A 24,394-nucleotide genomic window follows, 5' to 3' on the forward strand; every position below is an offset into this window, starting at 1 on the left:
ATGTTCCAGGAAGATTGTTATTTGAGCCTGTAGTTCTGTTTAGAGCAAGCCAGTGATTCCTTTCATATTGCTTTGTTAAAACCCATTTTTCTAACTCTGTCTTGCTTGAACCTTATCAACAGTGTCATGTAGCGTATTACTCTTTTGCCTTTAAAAGTAAAGTACATTTCCTGTGCTCTTAGAAGAAGAAACCCTGTCTTTTAGAATGTTTTCAAAGGGAGGAGGCAGGTTCACAGTGCTTTTGCTAATAATAATATTTAATGAAATGTGTTCTAAGATCTTAAGCCTTAGTTGCAAGCACAGATGGATCCAACTAGCTAAACTTTTGAAGAGAGGCATATGTGTAATCCCTTTTTATCTACATGTTTCTGTCATACTTGTAAAACTTGACGCATACAGAAAGTGTAAAGGAATTTAAATGACAAAGGGGCAAAGATTATTCCTTTTGCACTAGCTTTTAATTTTTTTCATTTTACGGTAATCAGGTTTTGAGTTTGTAAGACATAAAACTTGTTCACATTACTTCATCATTGGGTTCAAAAATGTAAATTTTGAAATCATTATACACATCAGTGCAATACAAATGAAATTGTATAGAACTTCATCAAGACAGACAATGTAATGCATCAAATTTCAACATCGTGTGATGTTCCACATCTACTGCTTACTGCTGGGTATTGATTCACATCAGCGGAGGCTCATTTGTTTGATTAAGGCTTTGCTTCTTTTTATGCAGGTTTAAAAGCTGCGGATTTGAATTCTGACAACAAAGGAACCGTTTTAGGTTGTAAAGATATCATAATCAAGTAGGTTAAATTCTTCATTTCTGACAATGAAGTTTTTGCTGAGGACTAATGTCAGTGAAGCTTTTGCTACTTCTGTTCATTTCCATGGGACTTTCCAATCTGGAGCAAAAATTTCAGAAGATGGATCTACAGATTCATTCTGGAAGGGGACAGTTTTGTCCACACTCTAGTAAAAAGCTCAGTTGTAAGCCCCACAGGAACTCTTAGAATACATCTAATTGCATGTTTTTAACTTTCAGAGCGGTTGCATGTTTTAGAAAAACTTGTTTAGAAAAATATATAGAAAAGCACATTTGTTTTGCATGTTTTAGAAAAAGGTGGGGAGAGAGGGCATAAGAGAAATAATGACAAATTATGTCCTAGCAGGAGCATATGAGTACTTCAAGGTAGGTAACTGGAGAGTGGAAAGAACAAGTTTTATTTTTTTAATTATTTTTTAAAGAAATTACATTTTTAAATACAGAAAGGGTAAATTATTTTTGTAAACAGACTTTAAGCAGTGATAATTCTTCAAAGCAAAAATGTGTTTCTTTTATTCTGAGGGTTATCCTATCTGAACTTAATTTTATTAATATTTTTTTTTATTTTTTAAGCCTTAATAGGTATTCCTGTGTTATTGTACATAATCAACAAATTGGAGCTGACTTCCCTTGGACACACTTTTCATTAGTAATAGAATATGATTATTCTGAAAACTCTTGCTGGAAATATTTGTGCAGGAAGCTGAATGTTGCTTACGTGACTTTTAAAACCACCCTCCCTGAAACTATATACATGGGTAAGTGCTTTCCAGAATTGTAATATACAATTGGTCTGACATACAAAATGAAAACATTTTCTGTTCCCTAAAATGCCACATTCACATACCAGTGGAAAAGAATAAATAATAAATGATGAAGGCTAGAGCTAAGCAAACAGAGCTGTTTAACTATGCAGCAAGATAGGAAGGTGTTTTTCTTAGGGTATGAGCTTGGTTTTGGCCAGGATGTAGTAGTAGTAAATGTTGGTTGATAAAGACTTTTGCTGAGTTCACAGGTTGTTTACAGTTACTACAAGCTGTATCCACCCTTCCTCATCCTAAGGGAACGTTGCTGTAGATCAAAAGGAATATAAATTAAGGCTTACTTTCAATGAGATTTATAAGAGTTCCATTTTGGGGGGGGAGGAGGGGGGACGGGGAAAAGAGCATATAATGGCAGCATTTTAAAGGGGATGAATAAAAGCTTCATGTTTAAAGATATCTCTTTAAATACCCAAATGTATCTTTCATTTTTTGCTTATGGAAAGCTTATGTATGAATTACATTTACAAAATATTTCAGGGAATAAGTATGGTTCCTTTCTTCTGGAAGTACAAATTCCATATGTATTTCTGACTACTGAAGGTCTTCTTAGTATGCCAAATATTCTTCAGCTTTTGGAATCCAAGTGAGTAAAAATAACCCATTTATCTTATTGACTATTTATTTTCAGTTTTCCAGGATATGTATCTTGTCCTACTGTACCATCTTCCTGGCTATTGGGTATATTACACCTGGTGTATTACACAGGTGCTATTACACCATTAGCACTTTAAGAAGCAAGAAGATAATTTTTCTGCTGAAGTTGATAGCTTAATTCTGTAGATTCACACAGATGTCAACCAGACTGGAATTGGCTGATTTTTTTACTTTAGTGGCGGACTGACACTTTTAATCAAAATAACCATTTTAATTGTCTACTTTTCCTTGAAAATCATAATGCTACCCCCCAAAATATTTTTTGCTGTGGTACTTATTGGTGCTAGGAAGACTTTGTATTTAATTCTTCATAAAAATTCCTTGGGGAATTTTTGGTTTTTAACTACCAGAGCTATGCTAAAAAAACAAACAACAGTAAAACAGTCTCATTTTCTGATGCACCATAGCTTTTTGGGAGAGGTTAAGTTAAAAAAATATATCTACTATATTTGTAAAATTAATATCTAATATTCACTTTATTTTGAGATATTCTTTAACCTTCACAAAATTTGCAATGTTTATAAATCATTGCCCATATTTCTTTGACATAATTTTCTTGGGTTTTGCTTTCACAATAATAAATACCTGATAAAGTACCTTTTATCAGAAAGATAGATAGATAGATAGATAGATAGATAGATAGATAGATAGATAGATAAAGGGCCATTGGCAGCCTCTTTTAAACATAGGGCCAGAGATACAGATGGTTGACTTCACCATGTTGCTGAAGAGACGTGGCAGTTTTGATCCTTGCTATATCCTCATGTCAGCTGTGAAGTTGTTTAGTTGTTTTTGAGCTGTGTCTAATTACAGCTCAATAGACGGGAAAAAAAAAAAAAAAAAAAAAAAAAGAGTATATATTTTACATTTAAAATTTGACATGCACTTTTAAACTATTCAGATTCTCTCTTCTGCCTCTTCATAAGCTAAAAAGCCAGGAACGCTTTCTGGTACTTTCTCACTAGCTCCTTTTGGCACTGATTAAGTAATTACATAGATGATCAAAGAGCTATATAGTTTCAGAAAAGCTTGCAGTTCACTTTTTTTTGTTAATGACTGAGTATGCTGCCCATACAAGTTTCTAGAGGACTGCTGGCAGATTCAGGTTTAGGTCTCCTGTGTTTTCTAAGGATGAGGCCCAGTAGTGTGACAATTGTCTTTTCTCAGCTTCTCTCCTCAGTCAGCTGGGACCTCACAAAGGCCCTGAAGCATGTGACGTTCATGCAGTGAGAGTTTGCTGACACAGGTGGTGACAGGAGGCTGTGCTGCTGGCAGTTCTCATTCCCTTAGAAAACTTCAGGATCATACTGATGACTGTCAAGGAGTTTTCACTCACTTTGCTTTCCCTCTGCTGCACAACCATGAAAGGAAGAAAAGAAATGCAATGTGCAGTATAGAAATAAGAGAAAATATTATTATTTTACTTAACTGAGATTTAATAAAATAATTTTACTTCTTCAGGTACAGCATTACCTTTGTTGAAAGAGGCAGTTACTCCTTAAGCCTCTTTGGAAGTACAGATCGATATGTTGTGTTGACAGTAGATGAATGCACTGCTATCTTTTTGCAGGTACAAAATAAAACTCATGTATCCAAATTCTATTATGCATTGTGTCACTTCTAGGCTGTATCTGCAGCTTTATAACATATTTTCTTCCTTGTAGTCATACTTAATTTATATCTTGGTTCACAACACAAGTTATTTTCAAATGAGTTAACTCCAAAATTCTGTCAGTGCCAGTCAGAGAATCACAAATCATAGAATCACTTAGGTTGGAGAAGACCTTTAAGATCATCAAGTCCAACCATTAACCCTACTCTGCCAAGTCCAGCACTAAGCCACATACCCAGCTGCCTCATCTAGACAACTTTTAAGCACACCCAGGAATGGTGACTGCACCACCTCCCTGGGCAGCCTGTTTGACAACCCTTTCAGTGAAAAAGTTCTTCCTAATGTCCAGTCTAAACCTCCTATGGTGCAGCTTGAGGCCATTTCCTCTTGTTCAGTTTCACTAGTTTAAATGTTCTCATTTCTGTACCTAGATTTCTTCAGAGAATTATAACTTTTGACCTCATATTGGATGGTATTAAATATAGTTAAAGCATGCATACCTGGAAGTAGAGTTGTATAAAGGAATATTGTAATGGCTAATTAAATATATCTGAGACTGTACTCTTACCAGTGTGCATGCTAAATTATCCCATTTCAGATACCTGAATTAGTCTGGGGTATAATTTTTTCTACTTTTAATAAAAAGTAACAGTTTAGACAACAGCATAATAATTAAATTCTGTTATGCAGCAAGACCTACTTTGCAGGTAGAAGAACTGCTACTGAAAGACAGATAAAGAATAAAACAGTCAATTAGTATTGCAGGCACAACACAGATAGACTTTCCTAGATGCTACTGCAAATGCTACCACAATTAGTGATGTTGTACTCTATATATTCAGTATAGGTATAATGTGATTTGTATAGACTGGGTAAGTACTTCAGAGGTTTATAACAGTATTTTTTATTATTAAAGTTCTAAAAAATCTTAAGAACATCCTAAAAAGATAGTAACAGCGTTCACTTCTTACAGGAGGGAAAAAGAGGCATGAAGCACTGAATCAGCTTTTTAAAGGTCTAAAAAATAAAAGTTGGGAATACAACCTAATTTTCCTGGCTCCTAGACATGTCTTAATATCTGTACTATTTAGTATTTGTGTTTGATCTACCTTTGACATAATAGTGATGCACGTTTAAAGCTTGTGATGGCTACAGTAATGTATTTATTTAGTTTTTACTTTTTATATTAATTTTATGGTAGAGTATGGAAGAGCTGAATTATGAGAAATCCTGTGATGATGTAATATCAAAGCTGATGGCATTATCACTCCAGTATACGTGCTGTTGGATTGTTTTCTATTCCAGAGAAAGACTGAATTTAGAGTAAGTTATGACATTTTTTTTGTTATCTTAGTATTTTTAAATCAAACTTTTCACTGAAAGAAACTTCTTATTAGAACAAGTTTACACTTTGCTTTCAATTTGTCTGTAGGAACACATCTCTCTTAGAAAATATTAGTATTGTAAGCTCTTATTTCTAGTGTGCTTTGGACTTTTCAAGTAGTTACAGTGCTGCTGTGCTCCTGCTGAAAAACTCAGTGGAATGATAGAAGAAACAGTGATCACTAGAGACCCCAAACAAAGTTAGCAAGGATGGTTTTTATGTGTTTAGGACTAGGCTCTCACAAGAGATAAAGAAAAGCTTGTTACAAAGTAACAGGATCTGTCCGAGGTAATACCACTGCGAGGTGTATTTCCAATCAACAGGTCCAGAAATTTCATAAAACTAAGGTTATTAAATGCCAGAATTTTTATTTATAATTATTTGAAGTAAATTAACCCCTACAAATACATAGTTATGGATTACTGTGTTAGCATCACTGTATAATCTGCAATAGTGAGACACTTTTTGCTGTGGGAGCACTGGTTTGGTAGATATAGTTACATATGGTAATATATTTTTTCTGTGATCAAGTGGTAAATTTTCCATGCATCACCTTTCCTCTGTATATGATTCTTCTCCAGTGACTCACCCCGATCCAGTCCTTTTGCTTCAGGCCAGGCTTGCTTTGCTGTGGGTTGACTCCATTTTCTTCCTCACAGTACATCCTGCAGCACTCAAGTCACGTATTGTGTCCTACTTCTCCTTTCACAGATATTAATGCTCAGACTGTACTAGTATTCTGAATTCTAGTAAATTAAACAGACATTTGTTAAAAAATTAAATTATTGGAATTATTACATGTGCGTATTAACCCATCAAAATAAACTGTTTTATAGGTACAGTCTCAAGGGAGACACTCTGCTTAACCTTGTGTTAATTTATGCCGCTCTAATTGAACTTACACAAAAGTCAGAAGACTTTGAAGTAAAGGTAAATTATTTATTTATTTACTTACTTATTGCAACAAACTGTCTGTTTAAATCTTCACTGTGGTGTATTTCTGAAATGCATAATCAAGTAAGCATTCTACATCAAAACTTATGCAGCTCAAATTGCTAAAATAAGAGAGGGGAGCTTAATTCAGGGCTGCTGAAGTCAGTGAAAAGACTGTGTAGACTCCAACAGAAGCTGAGTCAAATTCAGACTAATATTATGTTACTAATGTAGTAGAAAGAAAGCAAGCATATTTTTCTCTGTCATAGAATATAAGAATCATAAATGGTTAACGTTGGAAGGGACCTTAAAGATCATCAGGTTCCAACCCCTCTGCTTTGACCAGGGACACCTCACACTAGATCAGGCTGCTCAAAGCCTCATCCAACCTGCCCTTGAAACACCTCCAGGGAGGAGGCTTCCACAGCCTCCCTGGGCAGTCTATTCCAGTGCCTTATTACCCTCATGGTGAAGAATTTCTTCACCCTGTATCTTCCTCTTCTCCAGGCTGTACAGCTCCAACTCTCTCAGCCTGTCTTCATAGGAGAGGTGCTTCAGCCCTGTGATCACTCTCATGGCCCTCTGTGAGCCCTCTACAACAGCTCCATGTCTTTCTTGTGCTGAGAGCAGCAGAACTGTACACAGTACTCCAGGTGGGGTCTGACCAGAGCAGAGTAGAGGGGCAGAATCCCCTCCCTGGCCCTGCTGGCCACACTTCTTTTGATGCAGCCCAGTTCACAATTGGCTCTCTGGGCTCCAGCACACACTGGCACCTCAAGTTGAGCTTCTCATCTACTACCATCCCCAAGTCCTTCTCCTCCGGACTGCTCTGTAGCCATTCTCCCCCCAGCTTGTATTTGTGCCTGGGGTTGTGCTGACCCAGGTGCAGGACCCTGCACTTGGCCTTGTTGAACTTCATGAGGTTGGCCCTGGCCCACCTCTCCAGCCTGTCAAGGTCCCTCTGGATGGTCCCTTCCCTCTTGGGTGTCAGCCACACCACACAGCTTGTTTTCATCAGCAAACTTGCTGAGAATACACTCAATCCCACTGTCCATGTCTCCAATAAAGATGTTGAACAGCAGTGGTCCCAGTACTGACCCCTGAGAAACACCACTTGTCACCTGCCTCCACCTGTATACTGAACCATTAACCACAATTTTCTGGGTGCAGCCATCCAGCCAATTTCTTATCCACTGACTGGTCCATCTGTCAAATCCATGCCTTGTCAGTTTGGAGACCAGGATATCATGCAGAACAGTGTCACATGCCTTGCACAAATCCAGGTAGATATATCAGTTGTTCTGCCATTATCCACCATCTCTGTAGCCTTGTTGTAGAAGGCCACCAGACTGGTCAGGCATGACTTGCCCTTAGTGGAGCCATGTTGGCTGTCACCAATCACCTCTTTATTTTCCATGTGCCTTAGCAGACTTTCCAGGAGGATCTGCTCCATGACCTTGCCAGGCACAGAGGTGAGACTGACTGGCCTGTAGTTCCCTGGGTCTTCCTTTTTCCCCTTTTAAACAACAGGGACTATGTTCCCTTTTTTCCAATCAGCAGGAACCTCACCAGACTGCCATGGCCTCTCAAACATGATGGGCAGAGGCTTAGCAACTGCATCCACCGGCTCCCTCAGGACCTGTGGATGGGCCCCATCAGATCCCATAGACTGAGCACCTTCAGGTTCTTTAGATGGTCCTGAACCTGTTATCTATCTCATTTTTTATGTGGCAAGATGAATTAATTTTTTTCATTTTAAATCAGAAAATGCAGTATCTAGCACAATCAATGTTAGAAAATGGGGCAAAAGTTTCACTCAGCCTACCAAGTTGAATTCTGTAACTTTTAAATGAAGTAACATTTTTAAACAATTCACTATTTATTTGTCTATTAAAATTTGTTTCTAATTTATCTGGTTAAATGAAGGTTGAAGAGAGGACAAAGCTTTTTTCACTCTGTGTACTCAGCAGTGTAGTTCATGTGGAAACTATCTGCACCTCCTGTGTGTTACACATCTTCTTAAAGTGTATTAGGCATTTCAGAATTACCTGGTTTATTAGGAACTCGTATTATACCTGTAAACTTGATCACATGTAAAGCACCTATAGGATAAACTAATTTCACCTACATAGAATTTGCATAAATACGGAGTGTAATTTGTGACCAGGCTGGTGGTCAGAAGTTGGAGTTCCTGCTCATGATAAGGACTGGTCAGGTTTAATTACTCCACATTACCAGCTGTGGTGTTCAGGGTCACCTTTAAGCTTTAAGCTTTCCCATTAAACTACTGTAGCAAATTAAGACATTCCTTAGTATAAATTTTAACCAAAATTTTTATGTATCACTTTTAGGTAGTTCTTATGCCAGGGATTGAAGAGACAGCACTGGTAATCCGCCAGATTACTGACAACATTTTGGTAGCCTCTAATTCCAGTCCTCATGAATGGTTGGACAAATCCTGGATTTCTGTCTTGCCATCTGAGGTTTGCTTATCTTTCCCTTAAATTACAGTTTTCTTCTGGTTTCCCAGACTCATAAAGTTCTAAGATTTTTTGTTGTTACTTTTAAATATGTGATATAAATGAACATATTTTCAAATATATATACTAACACACATATTTATGTATATATGCATGTATTTATATCCATATATACATATATAATGCTTCCATCATCATTGCCAGCACAATTACATGCAACTTGAACTTTCCCCATGCCTTACTAACAAGTAGATAAGTTTATCCTCCACATCTGCTGGTCAGTGTGTACAGTTCTACAGTTCTACATTCCTAGGCATTAAGTTTAAAAAAATATCCATATTGCAAAAAATACACATGGAACGGTTCATTTGGGCAGGAAGCCAGTTTCATCAGTGTTGATGCATTACTGGAGCCTATGGTGTTGCTTACAGACTCACTTTAACACAAGATAGAAGAAATTTGTTTAACTTCTCATGTGGTAGTTGATAATGGATATTTACAATAAATGCTGCAACAGGTCCCTTAACCACATTATATTCTCTAACTTGTATATTAAGGTTTTCAAATTAAACCTATGTATTTGCTTATTTCATGTGGAAGCTTTAAACTCTTGTAAAGCTAAGATCCTTTTTGGCTTTTGCAAAATCCAGAAGCATTTTAAAACAGGTATTGGTGTGGTCTTTCAAATCTGGAATATCTGACCATAGGTTTTCCAATGTGGAGACTAAGGGTGCTGGTAAAACAGTGAGAGGAGTCACTGAGTGTGTTTTTTCTCTGTTGAAGTTATTAAATCCTGGCATCTGCTGACTGCAGAGCTTTAGTGAAATCAGAACTGGAAGCTAACATTCTTAAAATGCTGCAGCTCTCAACTTGTGTCCTCTGTGTGACATTCAACCTCCACCTTGCAGCTGCTGCTTCAGGCACCTGTCTCATTGCTGTTTAAAAATGTGCCTTTTGTAAAGCAAGAACAGCTTTGTTAGTTTATCTAGACTTAGGTAATTCTCTTTAAAATGGAGAATAAACTGTAAAGGTGGTAATGTATTTTCAAATAAGGTTTACATTATTTACTGGTTTCATCTTTTAGAACAGAAACATCTTTAGACTATGCTTGCTTTTCATCAAACTGTGTGTAGGATTTACTAGTTTGCAAAAACACACTGTTACATCTGTGGTTTAAAAAAACAAAACGAAACACAAAAGTTTTCCTGGGGCTGTAAAAATACAGTGTTTGAAAGCTCTGTTTCTATGAAACAGAAAAAAAAAAAAAAAGGGGAGGGGAGGAAGTTTGTCAGATACCAATCTAACAAAATAATCTCCATTTCCAGACAGAGAAGTGCCTACTTACTTTTCCATGTATCAACCCTCTGGTTGCTCAATTTATGTTAAAGAAGGGATTTTTGCTGGACAGGATGTTTCTTGCAAGCTTTGATCAACTTCAGGAACTTCTGCCAGAGGTTCCAAAAAAAGTTTTAAAGGTTGGCTAAAATTATTTATGTATTAGATCAGTCTTTTTGCTCTATTGTAATACAGTTTGGTTTTTGTTTGGGTTTTTTTAATCTGAAGCTACTTGCACATTTGCTTGTATAGTTTAAAAAGTATGTATGTGCTTTATCATATCATTCATGTTTAAAATATTGAGCCTGCTAATTCTCAGCAGATTTTATCAAGTCACCATTTTGTGATCCTTCCCTTTCCTTCCCTTCCCTTCCCTTCCCTTCCCTTCCCTTCCCTTCCCTTCCCTTCCCTTCCCTTCCTCTCTTCACCCCTCCCTCCCTGCCTTCCTCCACTCTCCACTCCCCCTTCCCCCTTCTGTCCCTCCCACCCTTCTTCCCTCCCTCCTTTCCTCCCTTCATCCTTTCCTCCTTTTCTCTCTCCCTCTTTTCCTCCCTTCATCTCATCCTCCCTGCCTTCCTTCCTCTCTTTCTCCCTTCCCCTTCTCTCCATTCCCTTGTCTTCCCTCCAGTCCCCTCCCTTCCTCCCTCCCTCATCAGTTTAATTCCTCTGTGATGTATGATATGCACCAATCCATTGCAGACACCATTTTCTACAGTCCTGAACTAATGAAAGAGAATAAAGTGTATTAAGGTCTTTAAGTGGCTTTAACTTTTCATATTTGACACTGTGGACATGTGCTATAAACACTCAAATATATTGTTTTTTTGGCTTCAGCATTTTAGTGAAATAACGTCATCGTACAGCCTAAATGCTGCTGCTCCACTAGAAACAGCAGTGAAAGGTGCATTACCTCCAGAAAACAGGAATAACTTCAACACGTTCTGTCCAGATTATAAACAAAATAATCAGTCTTTAGAGCTGCTTGATAAGGCACAAAACAGCACAGGTAATATTTTGCACTACTAGGAAAATGTGTCTCCTTTGAAACCAAGTGAAAATCTGAGTGTTTTAGAATCATAGAAAAGTCAGTTTTTCTGACGAGATAGAGTGCAGTCAAAATGCTCAATGGCATCTTGGTTTTCTATAAAATGTAGGCAATTAAGCTAATTTTTCATTCTCCAAACAGAATATTCCAAATTTTTCTCTACCAGGACTATCTCATATGAATTCTGAAGCCACAGTTCCTCCACTGTATCATCATCAGGGTTTCCTTGACTCTGATCTTCCAAGCTATATGCAAAAGAAATCATGTTCTTCTGAAATAATTACAAGGAAGAAGGAGAATTTGGTTTCTGTGCCAAAGGACTGTAAATGTTCTGCTCATATAGATGTTACGAATTCTCTTCATGTTCAAAGGCAGCCTTTCAGGATGCAATATAGCTCTGATCATTCTCCAAAAAACTCTGAAAAAGGAGATTTCTTTGGAACTTTCAGTGAATATGCACCTCAAGAGGGCACTAAGAGTTTTCTAGAAGAATTTGGAGATGCAGCATTTAAGAGACCAGAAATTCTGACTGATGAGACCCCACGGAATGACCCTTTATCCACAGGCCCATGTGGTTCATTTGCATCTGATGGTCTTCTCTCTGATTTCTTTGTCAACCCAGAGGAGCTTCAAAGTCTGAATTTTCACCAGATAGGTAGAAAATCTAAAGGAAAGACAAAACAAAGTCCACAATTCTTATGGACAAAAGAAAAATACAGAACAGGTAGGTCCAAAGCAAGCAGAATTGGCTAAAATTCTGTTTGTAACTAAACTAGAAATGGGAGTATCTGCAAGCCTAGACTTTGTATTTTCTTCAATAGTTTTTACAGGCTATCCAACCCAACATGTGCATGTATCCTTTGCTAAAAATCTTACTCGCATATCTATTTCCTTGGTTATAAAATGTCCCAAAGCATTTCTTTTCTGCTTTTAGAATTAAGACTTTTTTTTTTTTTTTTTTTTTTTTTTTTAATAGGACTGTATTACTGCAATTATTTTTCCTTGGAAAATATTGGAAAGTGTAGTTGCCCAATATTGTAAGCTTCAGCCTCTTCTCTCTTCAGCAGTGCCTGGAATGTGCAAAAAAACCCATGCAAGAATTATTTCTAAAGTTATGGTGAAGATTATTTTGTAAATCTAGGTTTGAACAAGATGGGAAGAAACAACTAGAAAGTATTTTCTCTAAAGTAAAAGTAGATTCAGCAAATTGAGAGAGTGAAATTTAGGTACTACTAATGGCTATGTTTTGCTGTTGGCATTAGCGGAGTAAGGATTTCACTCTGACAGCTTTCTAAGTTTGCTTCATACAGTTCCCTTATTCTTGGAATATTTTTTTTAGCTAATATCTCCAGGGCAAAACTCTCCATCTTGAAATCATTCCCAAGCATATTTCTTCAAATAGGTGGTATAGTGTGTACTTAAATATTTTGTTTACCCAGAAGGTGTTTACAGAAAAGCTTTTTATCCGTGGTTTATTTTCCCAAATATAGTTAGCTTGAGACCTGTTTTGATAAACCATGATATGTATTTGTGGAATCTTAAAAGTAAGAAAGCATCGCTAGTCCCTGTCAAACTAAGTATTGCTACATTGTATATTGATGTATTTTTTAAGTTCTGTGGCTTCCCTATAGGTGAGATGCTACATTCTCTAAAAATTCAAGGTTAAATTTCTTAATTAAAGTGCCTAACTCCTAGTACAGGTTATTTAATTTACATTTTCTCTGTTACTGCCTATTGTTATATCTCTTGGTGGTACAGCAAGGTCAACACAGCATTAAATGCTTTCATTAATTAGATCAGACTCATTCATGAAAACACGAGATCAGGGCAGATTCCTCTGGTACATTGTACCGCCTTCTGAAAACACTGATCTCTGACTGAGAAGATTTCTGTAACGCTCTTGCCTAGCAGGGCAAAGGTATATATAAATCTGAGTCAAACCAAAAAAGAAAAAGTGATTTTTGGGTTAGATTTGCAAAGAATAGACTTATTTTACTTTATTATTCACTAGGTAGGGGAAAAACAAGTATACTAAAGAGTGCATGCTAATGAAAAAAAAAAAAAAAAAAAAAAAAAAAAAAAGAGAGACATTAATACAGTGAAAGCCTTATGAAGTCCCAGATTTAAGAAATGTGAAATCCCAGGATAAGAAATGCGAAGAGAGTGATGTTAAAAAGACACATTTGGAACACCCAACAATTTCTTAGGCTTCAGATCAAACTTCTATTAACCCACAATTAATGCTAATATGCCAAGCCAGTATTTTCACTGGAACTGATTAAATCCGTAGGTCGGTGTTAAAGTTTTCTGACTATACCTCTAGTAAAGACTAAACAGAATTTTCTGACAGTAACTTATTTTGAATAAGCGACGATTCAAACACTTTATTGTAAAAATACCTCAATCCTAAGAATATAAGTAGCTTTTTTAAACAACTTAGGAATATGAATATGTCTCTGGTAAAAAAAGAATTAACTTTCACAATTACTGAATCATACCAAGTATAATATTAATGAAATAGAAATAAGCATTAAAATATTTACTAAAATATTGTGGTTAAGCATAGTGCATGTTGATTTATTTCTTTTGTATAAGTTCCTGTATTATTATTACAGTACAATATGCATGAAGCTGATCAGTAGTAGTGAGTAGTAGTAAATATTAATCTGTACACATATAATTTTATGGCAGTTGATACTTTTCATACAGACCATACCAGTTAAAGCTGAAGTCTGCTACTGCTTCTGAGAAACACACTGCTAATTCTGCATACATGTTTTATTTTTAGTTTAGCATACATATATTTTCTTTTCACTTCTTTTCCAGATTCAGGTTTTGCAGAAGTGTCAGAGTTCAAAAAAAGGAGATTGTCGTATGAAAGAGTCCCTGGAAGGAGGGATGGACAAACACGTCTTAAATTCTTCTGAATGGGATGGGGATTTCCATGTTACACATACTGTTTAAAATTCTTAATCTCTTTGAAGGGAAATAGATAAAATTAGCCTTTTTGCGTTGATTTTAAGAGAGTAATTAGAGTTTGGGAATCCTTCCTAATTCAGGATTCTGTTGTATGTTTTTAAATTTTACTAAACAAACTAGTTCCTTGAACTTGGAGAATTGCCGCTTCTCTGTTCTCATGAATGATACAATGGTACTTTATCACTATTTATAAAAAAAATAAAATATGAATTTAAAAACAGACAGTGAAGCTCATAGATTTTTCAAAGCACTTATGTTTGCTCTCTGACAATGCAGCTTTCTGAACTTAAAGATGGACTAGGTCTGTCAGAATCATGTGAAGTCTTAAGAACTTTCTTGCACTTGAAACTGACTCTCTGTATTTGTCCCTTGGGCTAAGTTCCATTTCTCTCACAGCTCCCTTAGAAACTGTGTGTTGAGCCTTTAATCATAACCAAGCTACACAAACATGGACCACATGTGAAAGATGTGTGTAAATTTAGGATTCTAATAGATTTGATTCAGAGAACTAAGCTGTGACCATAGCTGTTGGTGTAATCTGGTGGAGGCCATTTGCTGACATCCCCATCCTTTAGCAGGCAGGGAGATGAGTCATCTGGGAGGCAGTGCCAGATACTGTAGGTTACAGCTGGAAGAGCTAAGAGATTTAAAAAAAAAAGTCATCTCAATTGCAAGCTACAGAAGAGAGAGGATAGAATTGTAGCTGAACCCTCACTTTCCATCTAGAGATTTGGCAACAAAACTGGAAATATCTATGAGAGCAACGGTAGACAGTAACTCCATTCTGCTGCAGAAATGCAGACGTGGTTTGTGCAGGATGCCTGCCAGCTCCAGTGTCTGTTCAGTGGCCTTCAGCTGAGATGATTCAGCTTTCAAACTCACAGATCTTTTAAGTTTGATGCAATAACAGAAAGGGGGCAGGTGGGGCAGAAGAAAAAAGAAAAGAAGCCCACCAAGTTTATGGTTTACGCTTGCAGTAAAATATTTTCTTGACATTGATTTTTATTAACTGTAAACTCACTGTTTGGAAAAATAAAACCAGCACTTACAGGAGAAGGCTCCAGTCCCTCAGAGAAAATGGAGTGCTGATGTTTAGCTGAGGATTTTGTAAAGCTATGATGACAGCACTAATAGCAATTTTAGTTCACAGTAATATCCCAAGATTAGTTGTACCCCAATTGTTTGCAAGACTTCAGAAAAAAAAACTTTCAAGTGTAACATAAAAAGACCTTTAGTAGAATTGCAAACAAGCCAGTGTTTCCATGTTTTGCCCAGAATAAAAGAAAGACTTAAATAAAAATTGCAGTTTGCTTACTATTTCTGGCCCATTTTTGTGGTCACTTGACCTAACCATTTTCCACCTCTTGGCATCACAGGTTTGGCTCTTTTTTTCAGAACTGTTTCTCAAATTGCTGATCCCAGGAATCTGTTCTTTTAAGCGTGCACTGCAAAGTCTCAGATTATTGTAGTGGAGTAAATTATAGTTGCGACTGCCAAGTGATGAATTTACGTCCTTTCCCACAGGCAAAGGCTGACACCAGAACTTCCACGTGAACAGTCATGGAATGCAACCTCAGATAATTTTTGGATCACGTAGAAAGCAAAGGCATGCTGCCTACATTAAAAAAGTTATTTACATTTTCTTTAAATGCCAGTGTTGTCTGCATTGAGTTTCCACTGGATGGAAAAAAGTCTGCACTCACTTAGTTACCAGGATCATAGTGGAAAACAAGAAAAGGGGCTTGCAATGACCAGTTGCTTTTACTGTATTTGTTTATGACTCTCAGTCTCTCTCAGATATGTACACATTCCTTCCATTTGTTTAATGTGGAGGAAAATTATTATTGCACTATAAAAAGGCACTTCCCCCTGCCTCCTAAATCATCTCTTAACTATGAAGGATTAGGAAGCAACTAATTCTGACACAAAAATATGCAATACAAAAACTAATCACCAGTCCTCCATCAGTGGGTGGGGACACTGAGTTCTTGGATCAAATTTGTAAACTGCTCAGTGTCCAGGCAGGTGGCACCTGTAGATGGGGAAGACCCTTGTTGATGGACTGAGAGAGGACAGTATGAAAAGAGAGCCTTGTGGCTCATGAGAAGCACTGAGTGTAGATGGGTGCACTCACTTAATTTGCTCTGTCATGGGCATCCTGTGGGACCTGCTGCCATGAGACTGGTATAAAGGTCTCTCGTGCAGTGTGTGGAGAGCTGAGATCTCAGCTGACAAGCCCTCTTGGATAGTCTTTAGTAGAGGAAGCTGTTTGTCCATCCCACTGCAAATGACACCCGCTAGAGCATAGCCAGCAAAATGTGATCCTTGTCCCTGTCTAAGCCATCCCAGTGTTCAGTTCAGCAAAGCAGTGTAAACTCACCTGCAGCTGGAGGTGAGACATTGTCCAGTTGACCAAGCAGGTAAGAGACACCCTGTTCTTCTGCCTACAGCAGCAGACATCTATCCAGGCTTATTTGTCAGGTTCCTCGGTTACCTCAAAAAAGGGGACCTGCAAAAGCTGAGCTGCTTCATTTAGCCAACACAGAATAACCAGCAGTGGCACGCTCCATAAAACTGACCCCCCATGGGAACCCAAGAGACTCAATGCCAACCAACCCTGTTCTGAAATTCATTCAGACACCCAGCTTTTGTCACAGACCCTCTGGGAGGGCAGAGGTGGCACTGCTGCCACCTCATTCCTCTTCCTGCCTGTACCCAGCAGCAAAGCTGCAAGCTGCCCTGAGAGCAAAGGGGTGCTGCAAGCGCACTCATCTAAGAGACTGGAATCTGTGCCTCCATCCCATGGGACTCCAGAATAAGCACCACACTTGCAGGTACCACACTTGCTCCCAACCCCTCCCACAACTGCTGAACAGGTTTTGCACTCCCGGTGCAAGATGTGGGTACAGTCAGGACCTGCAGTAAGATCACATTTCTACTCCTCCAACACATGTTGGCTGCAGTGCTCCAGCTGAAAGAAACCACGGGGAGCTGGGCAGGACAGCCAAGAGACAACAGCAGTTGACTGGCTGGCAGGGGCTGCTCTCTCCTGCACAGTGATTTGGCAGCTCCTTATGCCAGCTCAGCAGCCACTCCAAAAGCAAAGCTCCAAGAGAGGACAAAGAGCAGGAAAGCAGAGGGGACTGGGGAGGGACACCAATGTGAGAATAGAGGAGGTTTCGTTGCAGGAGATAAATAAGAAGGGATTGCCTGGGAGGAAGTGGCCAGCAGCCAGGTGTTCAAAGGCTTTCGATGCCTACTCTCATCCCTCTCCCTTTCTCCCCAGCTTGAGCATTTTTACCTCAATCTGAGCCTCTGATCACCTCTGTGAGAGTAAGAATAGTCATGCTTCCTCCAGGCTTCCGCAGCATGCACGTGTCAAGTTTTAAGAGGAAAACTGCTATATTCAAATAGCCTAACATGGAAGGAAGCCAGAACGAAGAAAAGCTCTCAAGGAAGGACATTCTCTGTATTTAGAGGCACAATAAGTATTGGCAGTATTATGACTCTTATTTCAGTGTCTTCCTGCGGGACAATAATAATGAAAATCTTTTGACAAGGACTGAACTGCCTGGAGGACAATCATTGCCCCATTCAGTTGGTATTAACACAAATCAAATACTCAGATTGCAAACTACTTATTTACTTATGTGTAAGTGAGCCTAGTAATACGTTACTATTTACAAAACAGTTAAAATAGGATTTTTCTACTAATAAGACACATTTTCTAAAAATCCAGCAGCCACCTTCTCTTCCAAAAAGCCAGACAGCTTGAGGCCTCCCTTCGCACTGCAAGATCAAAGTATCCTTTTCCTTACAATATCTGCTGTTTGTTACAATTAAACAATGAGTTCAAAGACATTGGCCAAAGGAATTTTATTTCCAAACTTCTAAGATTAATACAAACAATAGAAAGTAGAAAAAAATGAAAAATCTATTAAAAAATTAGTTGTCCTTGTAAAAGTGCTCTATAAAAAAACTGAAGGCAAATGACCAAGCACATATTAGAAAGTTTTGTGTGTTGTAAACCTTGACAACAATGCATGCAACTATCTTTGGGTGTTCGTGGATTTTTAGTGTCCGTTTGGTCACATTTTATAAATACCAAGGAAAATTTCACCAGGGCAGTACTTTTACAAATACAAATTGAGGAGAAGTATTACAGATTAGACGTGCTGTAAGAAACATGCCTTAGGAACCAAGACTGCACTACACATTTTGTCCAGCAGTTTCTAATATGTGTAATTTATTGACTTAGATGCACTTGAAAAAAACTGTAGTTGGTTCCAGATCTCGCTAATGGAAGCAAAATTCCCTTTGAGAACATTACTTCATTACTGACAGCATTTAGCTTTAAACTTTAACAATTCACTTTTTGGATTTTAATTTTGGAAAAAAAAACAACAGCTTTTACTATTATCCTGGTGTAACAGTTTACCAAGATAGAAATAAGTAATTTAGTAAGAGTTCTGTGCTTTTCTTTTCTAAAACACAAATTTCTCAAATAGTATTTGTATAGTTAGCATATACTAACCAGCATAGTAATAATGGTGATGATTATGAAAAGTTACATTAATAAACTTTACGAGCATTAGGAAAAGGTAGTGAAGTACAAATACAGAAGAACAAACATAAATATCTAGGACATGGTTTTAGCCACCCAAAAAGTTAGGACACAGAGAAAGACTTTAGTATGAAGGAAAGGCAGTTGTCATTCATGTTATGCTTGAAGTCAACTCTCTGATGACCTCCCCTGTAAGAAGAAAAAAAGGTTTATTAAATGTTGTCTTCCTAAGCAGATATATTTCCCTTACAAGCTGTAATACAAAATGCTGTTTTGCATCAAGAAAAGTGAGTAACTACTTTTCTTTTTTGGATATTGGTAACCTTGAATATTATAAAAAATGTTAATTGGCTTTTTTACTTTGCTCTCATTTTTTATTATCCTAAAATAACTAAATAATGATAAGCCAGGCAGTTAGTCAATAACAGAAGCATAAGTACTATCATTTTTGTCTTTTCTGCAGGAAGAATTGCTGGTAGCACCTAAATAAAAAATATTTTCTGCTTGTGCTTTCACCCCTGCCCAATTTTTTCCAAAAGAGCATCTCATGCTTTGCCTTATTCTTCAAGCTGGGTGCATGGGTGTTTTTTATGTCTGGCTGGGTCAAACACAGTCACGTGTCACAGACATTATTTTATTATTTGGGACACCACTGATCACCCTATAGGTGCTCAAACACAAAAAGCAACCAACCAAAGAAAAAACCTTCATAAACAAACCACCCTCTAAAAAGAGCAATAGGTTCAATTTCCACTTCTAGAAGAAACAAAGTAGTACCAGCAGAACTCAATTATTTAGGCAACTATTACCATATGCCCTTATCCCTCCTAGGGCCTGACTTTCAAATCAAAGTTGTTGTGCTATGTGTGACTTTATTACCTGATTTCAGAGCAGAGCACAGGACCGGGGTTCTCGAAAGGGATTGCTCCCTGCAGGAACCCCAACAAGCAGGGCATCTTTGCAGGCATTTTGCATACAGTACTGCTGGAGTTCTGCAGCTGCCTGGGAGACCTGTGTGAAGGAAAAAGGAAAACAAATCCAGAGAGGAAACTAATTGATTCAACAAACATCTATCAGGCACTTCCTCTTGAATAACCATTATCAAACAGAGCTGGAGAGCAGCCAAGTCAGCTCTTGGATTCTAAAACACCAAGTAAATCAGGACAGATGCACATTTACAGAGCTCTGATGCAACACGCATGAAATAACGTCCTAGTGATGAACCAGAGGACTGTGAAGGATTGAGGTACAAGTGCAATGGAATTTGTCCTCATTAAAATGCAAAGGGCTGTGATCACAATATTTTCCAATCTAGTGTCCTTTTTCATGTTTATATTTCAAGTCTTATATCTTTGGATAATTTATAAAAAGGATTTTTATTTCCAAACCATTAAGCAACACTGAACATAACAAGGAATGAAAGCAAAATAGATTAAGATGAAAAGCTTTGTAAGTCCAAAATGCCACCTTCCCCCAGCTGTGAAGTGAGAGTTTCAAATCAACACTCTGGCCCCCAGAGCTGCAGAATATCCCCGGGAACCTAAAGGCAAGATGTCTCTAGCACTGAATTCCCCTCCCCTCCTGGTGGACAGCAAGACAGTGGTGTCCCTGTGCTTACTAAAGAAAATGTAGGGCAATTCCCAATTTCTCAGGCATGCAGTGGTAACAGCTGCAGGGAACTGTCCAAATCCATGCTGTCTGCTACATTTTTTTTTCAAAAGGAAATTCTGAGTATATTGGTGGGAAATGAAGTTCCCTGCTCACCTCACCTCTTCATTGCAGGACTCCTGAAACACTGATTTTAATTCCAACACGGTTTTGCAGTGTTGCCAGTGGAGGGACAAGGCAATAGCCTGAAGGATCATCCACACTTTCCAGCCTCCTGATCGAAGGGGCCACACAGGAGACCTGATGGGATTTTGGTTCTAGACCATCACATCTAACAACACCTGGAAGCACTTGGGAAACGCGGCCTCGCGCAGCTTCATTTGCTGTTCCACTGCTGTCCTCTTCACCACTTCCCAACTCTCCTCCCAGCAGCTGTCTGTATTTCAGGGAGTTCTTAACAGAAGCAGTTTCCTGACAGCCTCCCAGGTTCTCTTGAGTGGAGTGCAGAGAGAACTATCCACAGCTAGTCAGTGGGTCCAGTCCTTGAGGAGGGTCTGTTTCTGGAGGCTGCAAAGGTCTTCCACCCTGCCCAGCCCCCTGGGCCCCCTGCAGCACGGGCACCCTTGTCTCAGCCACTGTGCTGCCCGTGCCGGTACCGGACTGTGCAGCCCCCGGGCAGCAGGCAGAGGTGGTGCCACTTGCCAACACACTGATCAGGCCAAAGCTGCATGGAGCTTTCTCCCGGGAAAATGGGCAGAGACTTGTTCAGGGTCTGGCTTGCACTGCGAGCACAGCACAGTTAGCAGTTCCTCACTGTGTCTCCTGGCACTTCTCTGCCAAACTCTGCAGCATGTACTGAGCTATATGCCTACCCTGGTGCTTCTGGAAAGGCACAAACCTGATTTTTGTCATCTGTCTGAGTGTTACCTGTACACCAGCAGAATCTTGTTCTAGGACGGATCTGCCTGCTCTCAATTCTCTTATGCCCCTGTAACATTCCTCGCTCCTCCATTTCACACAAAAAGCACCAGGGTTTCTGCCGTGTTTTGTCTCAAGACAAACCCACTGCCTCTGGCAGCCTCCTGCATGCAAATGTGTGTGGGTACTTCTTTCCTACTTGGCTTCCTCTTTCTGAAAATATTGTTCCTGTCTGCTTTTTCAGCTGACAGGGTAAACAAAATCACCACTGGAGCTTGGTAGTGTGGTATGTATTTTTAAAAATCCTTTCATAGCCAGCTTCCATCTGAAAACACATTGTATATTCAAAGCAGCCAAAATGTTTTCTCCTATCTCTGTGTCTGCTAAAACTGATCCAGATAATTTTTCACCAGCTGAATACAGGCTTCACTCTTTTTACACTGCATGTCAACAAAACTTAGGTGGCACTTTTTATAAGACACACTTTTAATCACAGATCATTTCACTTGTGATTATAAGAAGACACTAACACGTTCCTAGAACAGCAGATCTGGAGACAGATTGCTATGCAGAATGCTGCATGGGAGATGAGACGGAGGCCTCAGCAAGGCCAAGCTTTCCCGAAGTAGAAGCAAACCCCTAATAAACGTGTGGCCTTGAGAAGCTCAGAGCATGTTGCTGCCACAAAGTAACCCCTAACAGACTACAAACTGTATTTTTTATACTCCCTCCCCACTCATAAAAAACCACAACCAAAACAAAACACAAAACCAAAACACAACACACAACACAACAAACAAAAACGTGGAGCCGGGGGGTATATGACTCAAAATGAGCAGGGACAGAGATCCAGGCTACTGCTGGAGGTTTAAAGCAACATAAATGTGTGGTCATCGTTTCTGTGTTAGACAATATCCCTCTCGCCACAAGGGCCCATGTTTTTACTCCGCATTGTGCCGTTTCTCACGGATTCCCACACACCACGGCAGTGATAAGTCACTTCTGAAACATCTGAAAACTCAGTCCTTACTTGTAAAATTTAGTAATATTAATGGATTGGGAAAATGTCCAAAACCCACAGTGGTTTCACCTTGCAACAGGCACTTTAAAATTTTCACCCGTCCGGGACATGAATGGTATTCTAAATTGTTTTAAAATCAATTAGCAACGTCCCTGCAGCTCATGACACTGACACTGTCGTCAGACCGAGGAAGCTGGTGTTCTGTGACTGGCCAGAGAAAAAATGGCGAATGTATGGAGGTGATGAGAGAAGAGGAAAGTGCAGGATACAAATTAATTCGACCTTTATCACTTCACAGCCTATGCTGGATTTTTCAGGTGGCTGGAAAAGGGGGTTTTAGCAGAGCAGCTGTGGATCCCAAGCACCCCCCTGCCCCCACCTGCTGGGAAGGGAGGGAGAGCGGTCTTGGACCGCTCTGCATGGGCGCCTTGGACAAAAGAAACACAACCAAGCCTTTGGGAGCTGGCAGGCAGCGGGGCGGCCTCGCCAGCCAGTCTTTTGTCTGGAAATCTGCTAGCGGGAGGACGTGCATGCATGCGTAGGAAATCGCCGGCTCTGCCCAAGCGTGTCAGCGGGCACCGACCGACACCGGGCACCGACACCGGGCACCGACACCGGGCACCGACACCGGGCACCGACACCGGGCACCGACACCGGGCACCGACACCGGGCACCGACACCGGCCCCCGGCGGGATGGGCGGTGAGGGGGTCTGCTGGCTCCCCCGCCACGAACTACTCCCGATTACCGTGCTTGCTCGTGCAGAGTTAATGAGGTGCTGCTGCATTATCCCCCACAGCTGCTCCCACCCGGGAGCGGCACTGCCCGCACCCCCGGGCCCGCAGCCCCTCCGGGCACGGCCCCCCCGACCCGCTCCCTGGGCGGCCGGCGGGGACAAATAGGGAAGCAATAAACGTCCGGAGGAGCAACTCGCCTCCCCGCTCCCGGCACCCCCGGCCCCGGGCTCACCTTGATCCTCTCCACGGCCGCCTCCAGCTTCAGCTGCTCCACCAGGCGCTGCATGGCGCTCAGGCTGCCGCCCGACGACATCCCCGGGCCGCCGGCAGCACAGCGGCAAGCGGGCAGCGCGGCTCGGCTCGGCTTGGCTCGGCTTTCCGCGGCTGCAGCGAGGCCGCCCAGGGGAGGGGACCGGCCCTGGGCAGGGACTGCTCCGCCCGCCGCCCCCCGCACCGCCCCCCAGGGCCGGACTGGTCCCACCGCTCCTAAGGGCTGAGGGATCACGGTGCTGTGGGGCGGCAAGGCTTGGGGGTTAGCATGGGACAGGAAGGAAGGAGGGAAGGAGAAAAAGGAGGGAAAGGGTGGAGGGAAAGGGAAAAAAACTGGGGGGGGAACGGAAAAGGGAAAGAAGGGAGGAGGGAAGGGGGGAGAAAGGCTAAAAAAGGGGGGAAAGGAGAAAAAAAAAGGGGAAAAAAAAAGAAGGAAAAAAGGTAAAAAAGGGGGATCAAGGGCAAAAAAAGAGTGAAAAGGGATAAAAAGGAAAGCAAGGACAAAAAAGAAAGGAAAGGAGAAAAAAGGGGGGAAAGGAGTAAAAAGGGGAAAAGGGAAAAAAGAAGTGGGGGAGAAAGAGAAAGCATGTTTTTTAAAAATGGGGAAAATTTAAAGAGAGGAAAGAGAGTCCTAAACAGCCTGCAAAGAGTTAATAAGAAGCCGCTCTGCCCACCCCAGCTGTTGGGCTGGCACTGCTCGGCAGCTGCTGCCAGTGTTGCTGCATTCCGACGGAGCCGTTCATCACCCTTTCACTTATGACCATAAAAAATGCACTTTTTGGCAGGGGTTTGCCAGCCATCAGAGTTTGCTGGCCTGTTAAAAATAGTGGGATGAACCATGTAGCGTCGAGTCTTTGCTCTGAAGTTGTGGACAACTCGCCATGGATGTGCTTGAGCCTCAACCAAAGCCTCAGCATGGTCATGGAAAAAACACTGAATGTGAAAGGTCTCAAATACCTTTTGAATATTGAGTGTAAAGTACGTTCCACCCTACATACACTACATATTTGAAAGTACATGCACGCTACAAAACAGATTCAGTTCTTTGAAAACAGTTGATGTGTCAAGGTGGTTCTTCTCCAAGACCCTGAGACCTTGCCACACTTTTCCACACCAAGATTTCACTGCTACCCAGTACCAGCAATACTTGCTCATGCAAACATTGCTCTCTGAAGTCACCACAACTTATACTGGCTTTACCAGGT

General features: G+C 40.1%; 2 protein-coding genes across 2 annotated transcripts in view; one reads left to right on the forward strand and one right to left on the reverse strand.

Moving 5' to 3' along the window:
- SHOC1 (shortage in chiasmata 1) overlaps positions 1-14,020 on the forward strand; it is a 55,037-nt gene extending 41,017 nt beyond the window's left edge. Inside the window, exons 18-28 of the mRNA XM_051643007.1 lie at positions 737-806; positions 1,400-1,584; positions 2,128-2,233; positions 3,766-3,874; positions 5,118-5,239; positions 6,137-6,230; positions 8,585-8,716; positions 10,039-10,188; positions 10,883-11,026; positions 11,253-11,817; positions 13,920-14,020. Of these exons, the coding sequence (XP_051498967.1) occupies positions 737-806; positions 1,400-1,584; positions 2,128-2,233; positions 3,766-3,874; positions 5,118-5,239; positions 6,137-6,230; positions 8,585-8,716; positions 10,039-10,188; positions 10,883-11,026; positions 11,253-11,817; positions 13,920-14,020 (1,778 nt within the window). The remainder of the gene's footprint in view (positions 1-736; positions 807-1,399; positions 1,585-2,127; positions 2,234-3,765; positions 3,875-5,117; positions 5,240-6,136; positions 6,231-8,584; positions 8,717-10,038; positions 10,189-10,882; positions 11,027-11,252; positions 11,818-13,919) is intronic.
- A 3,913-nt stretch (positions 14,021-17,933) lies between these two features.
- Positions 17,934-23,308, reverse strand: GNG10 (G protein subunit gamma 10). Its single transcript, XM_051643257.1, has 3 exons — positions 23,152-23,308; positions 19,516-19,647; positions 17,934-18,825 (listed from the first exon to the last, which is right to left on the reverse strand). The coding sequence occupies exons 1-2, from the start codon at positions 23,230-23,232 to the stop codon at positions 19,522-19,524; spliced, it is 207 nt and encodes a 68-aa protein (XP_051499217.1). The 5' UTR covers positions 23,233-23,308; the 3' UTR covers positions 17,934-18,825; positions 19,516-19,521.
- Between the last annotated feature and the right edge of the window lie 1,086 nt (positions 23,309-24,394).

This window comes from Apus apus, chromosome Z (assembly GCF_020740795.1).
Source record: "Apus apus isolate bApuApu2 chromosome Z, bApuApu2.pri.cur, whole genome shotgun sequence".
Classification (NCBI taxonomy): Eukaryota; Metazoa; Chordata; class Aves; order Apodiformes; family Apodidae; genus Apus; species Apus apus.

Excerpts from the sequence above, each read along its gene's own strand:
- GNG10 (XM_051643257.1), bottom strand. The coding sequence starts at position 23,232 with ATGTCGTCGGGCGGCAGCCTGAGCGCCATGCAGCGCCTGGTGGAGCAG. Across the intron at positions 19,648-23,151 it reads CGGCCGTGGAGAGGATCAAG|GTCTCCCAGGCAGCTGCAGA; the intron begins GTGAGCCCGGGG and ends TCCTTCACACAG.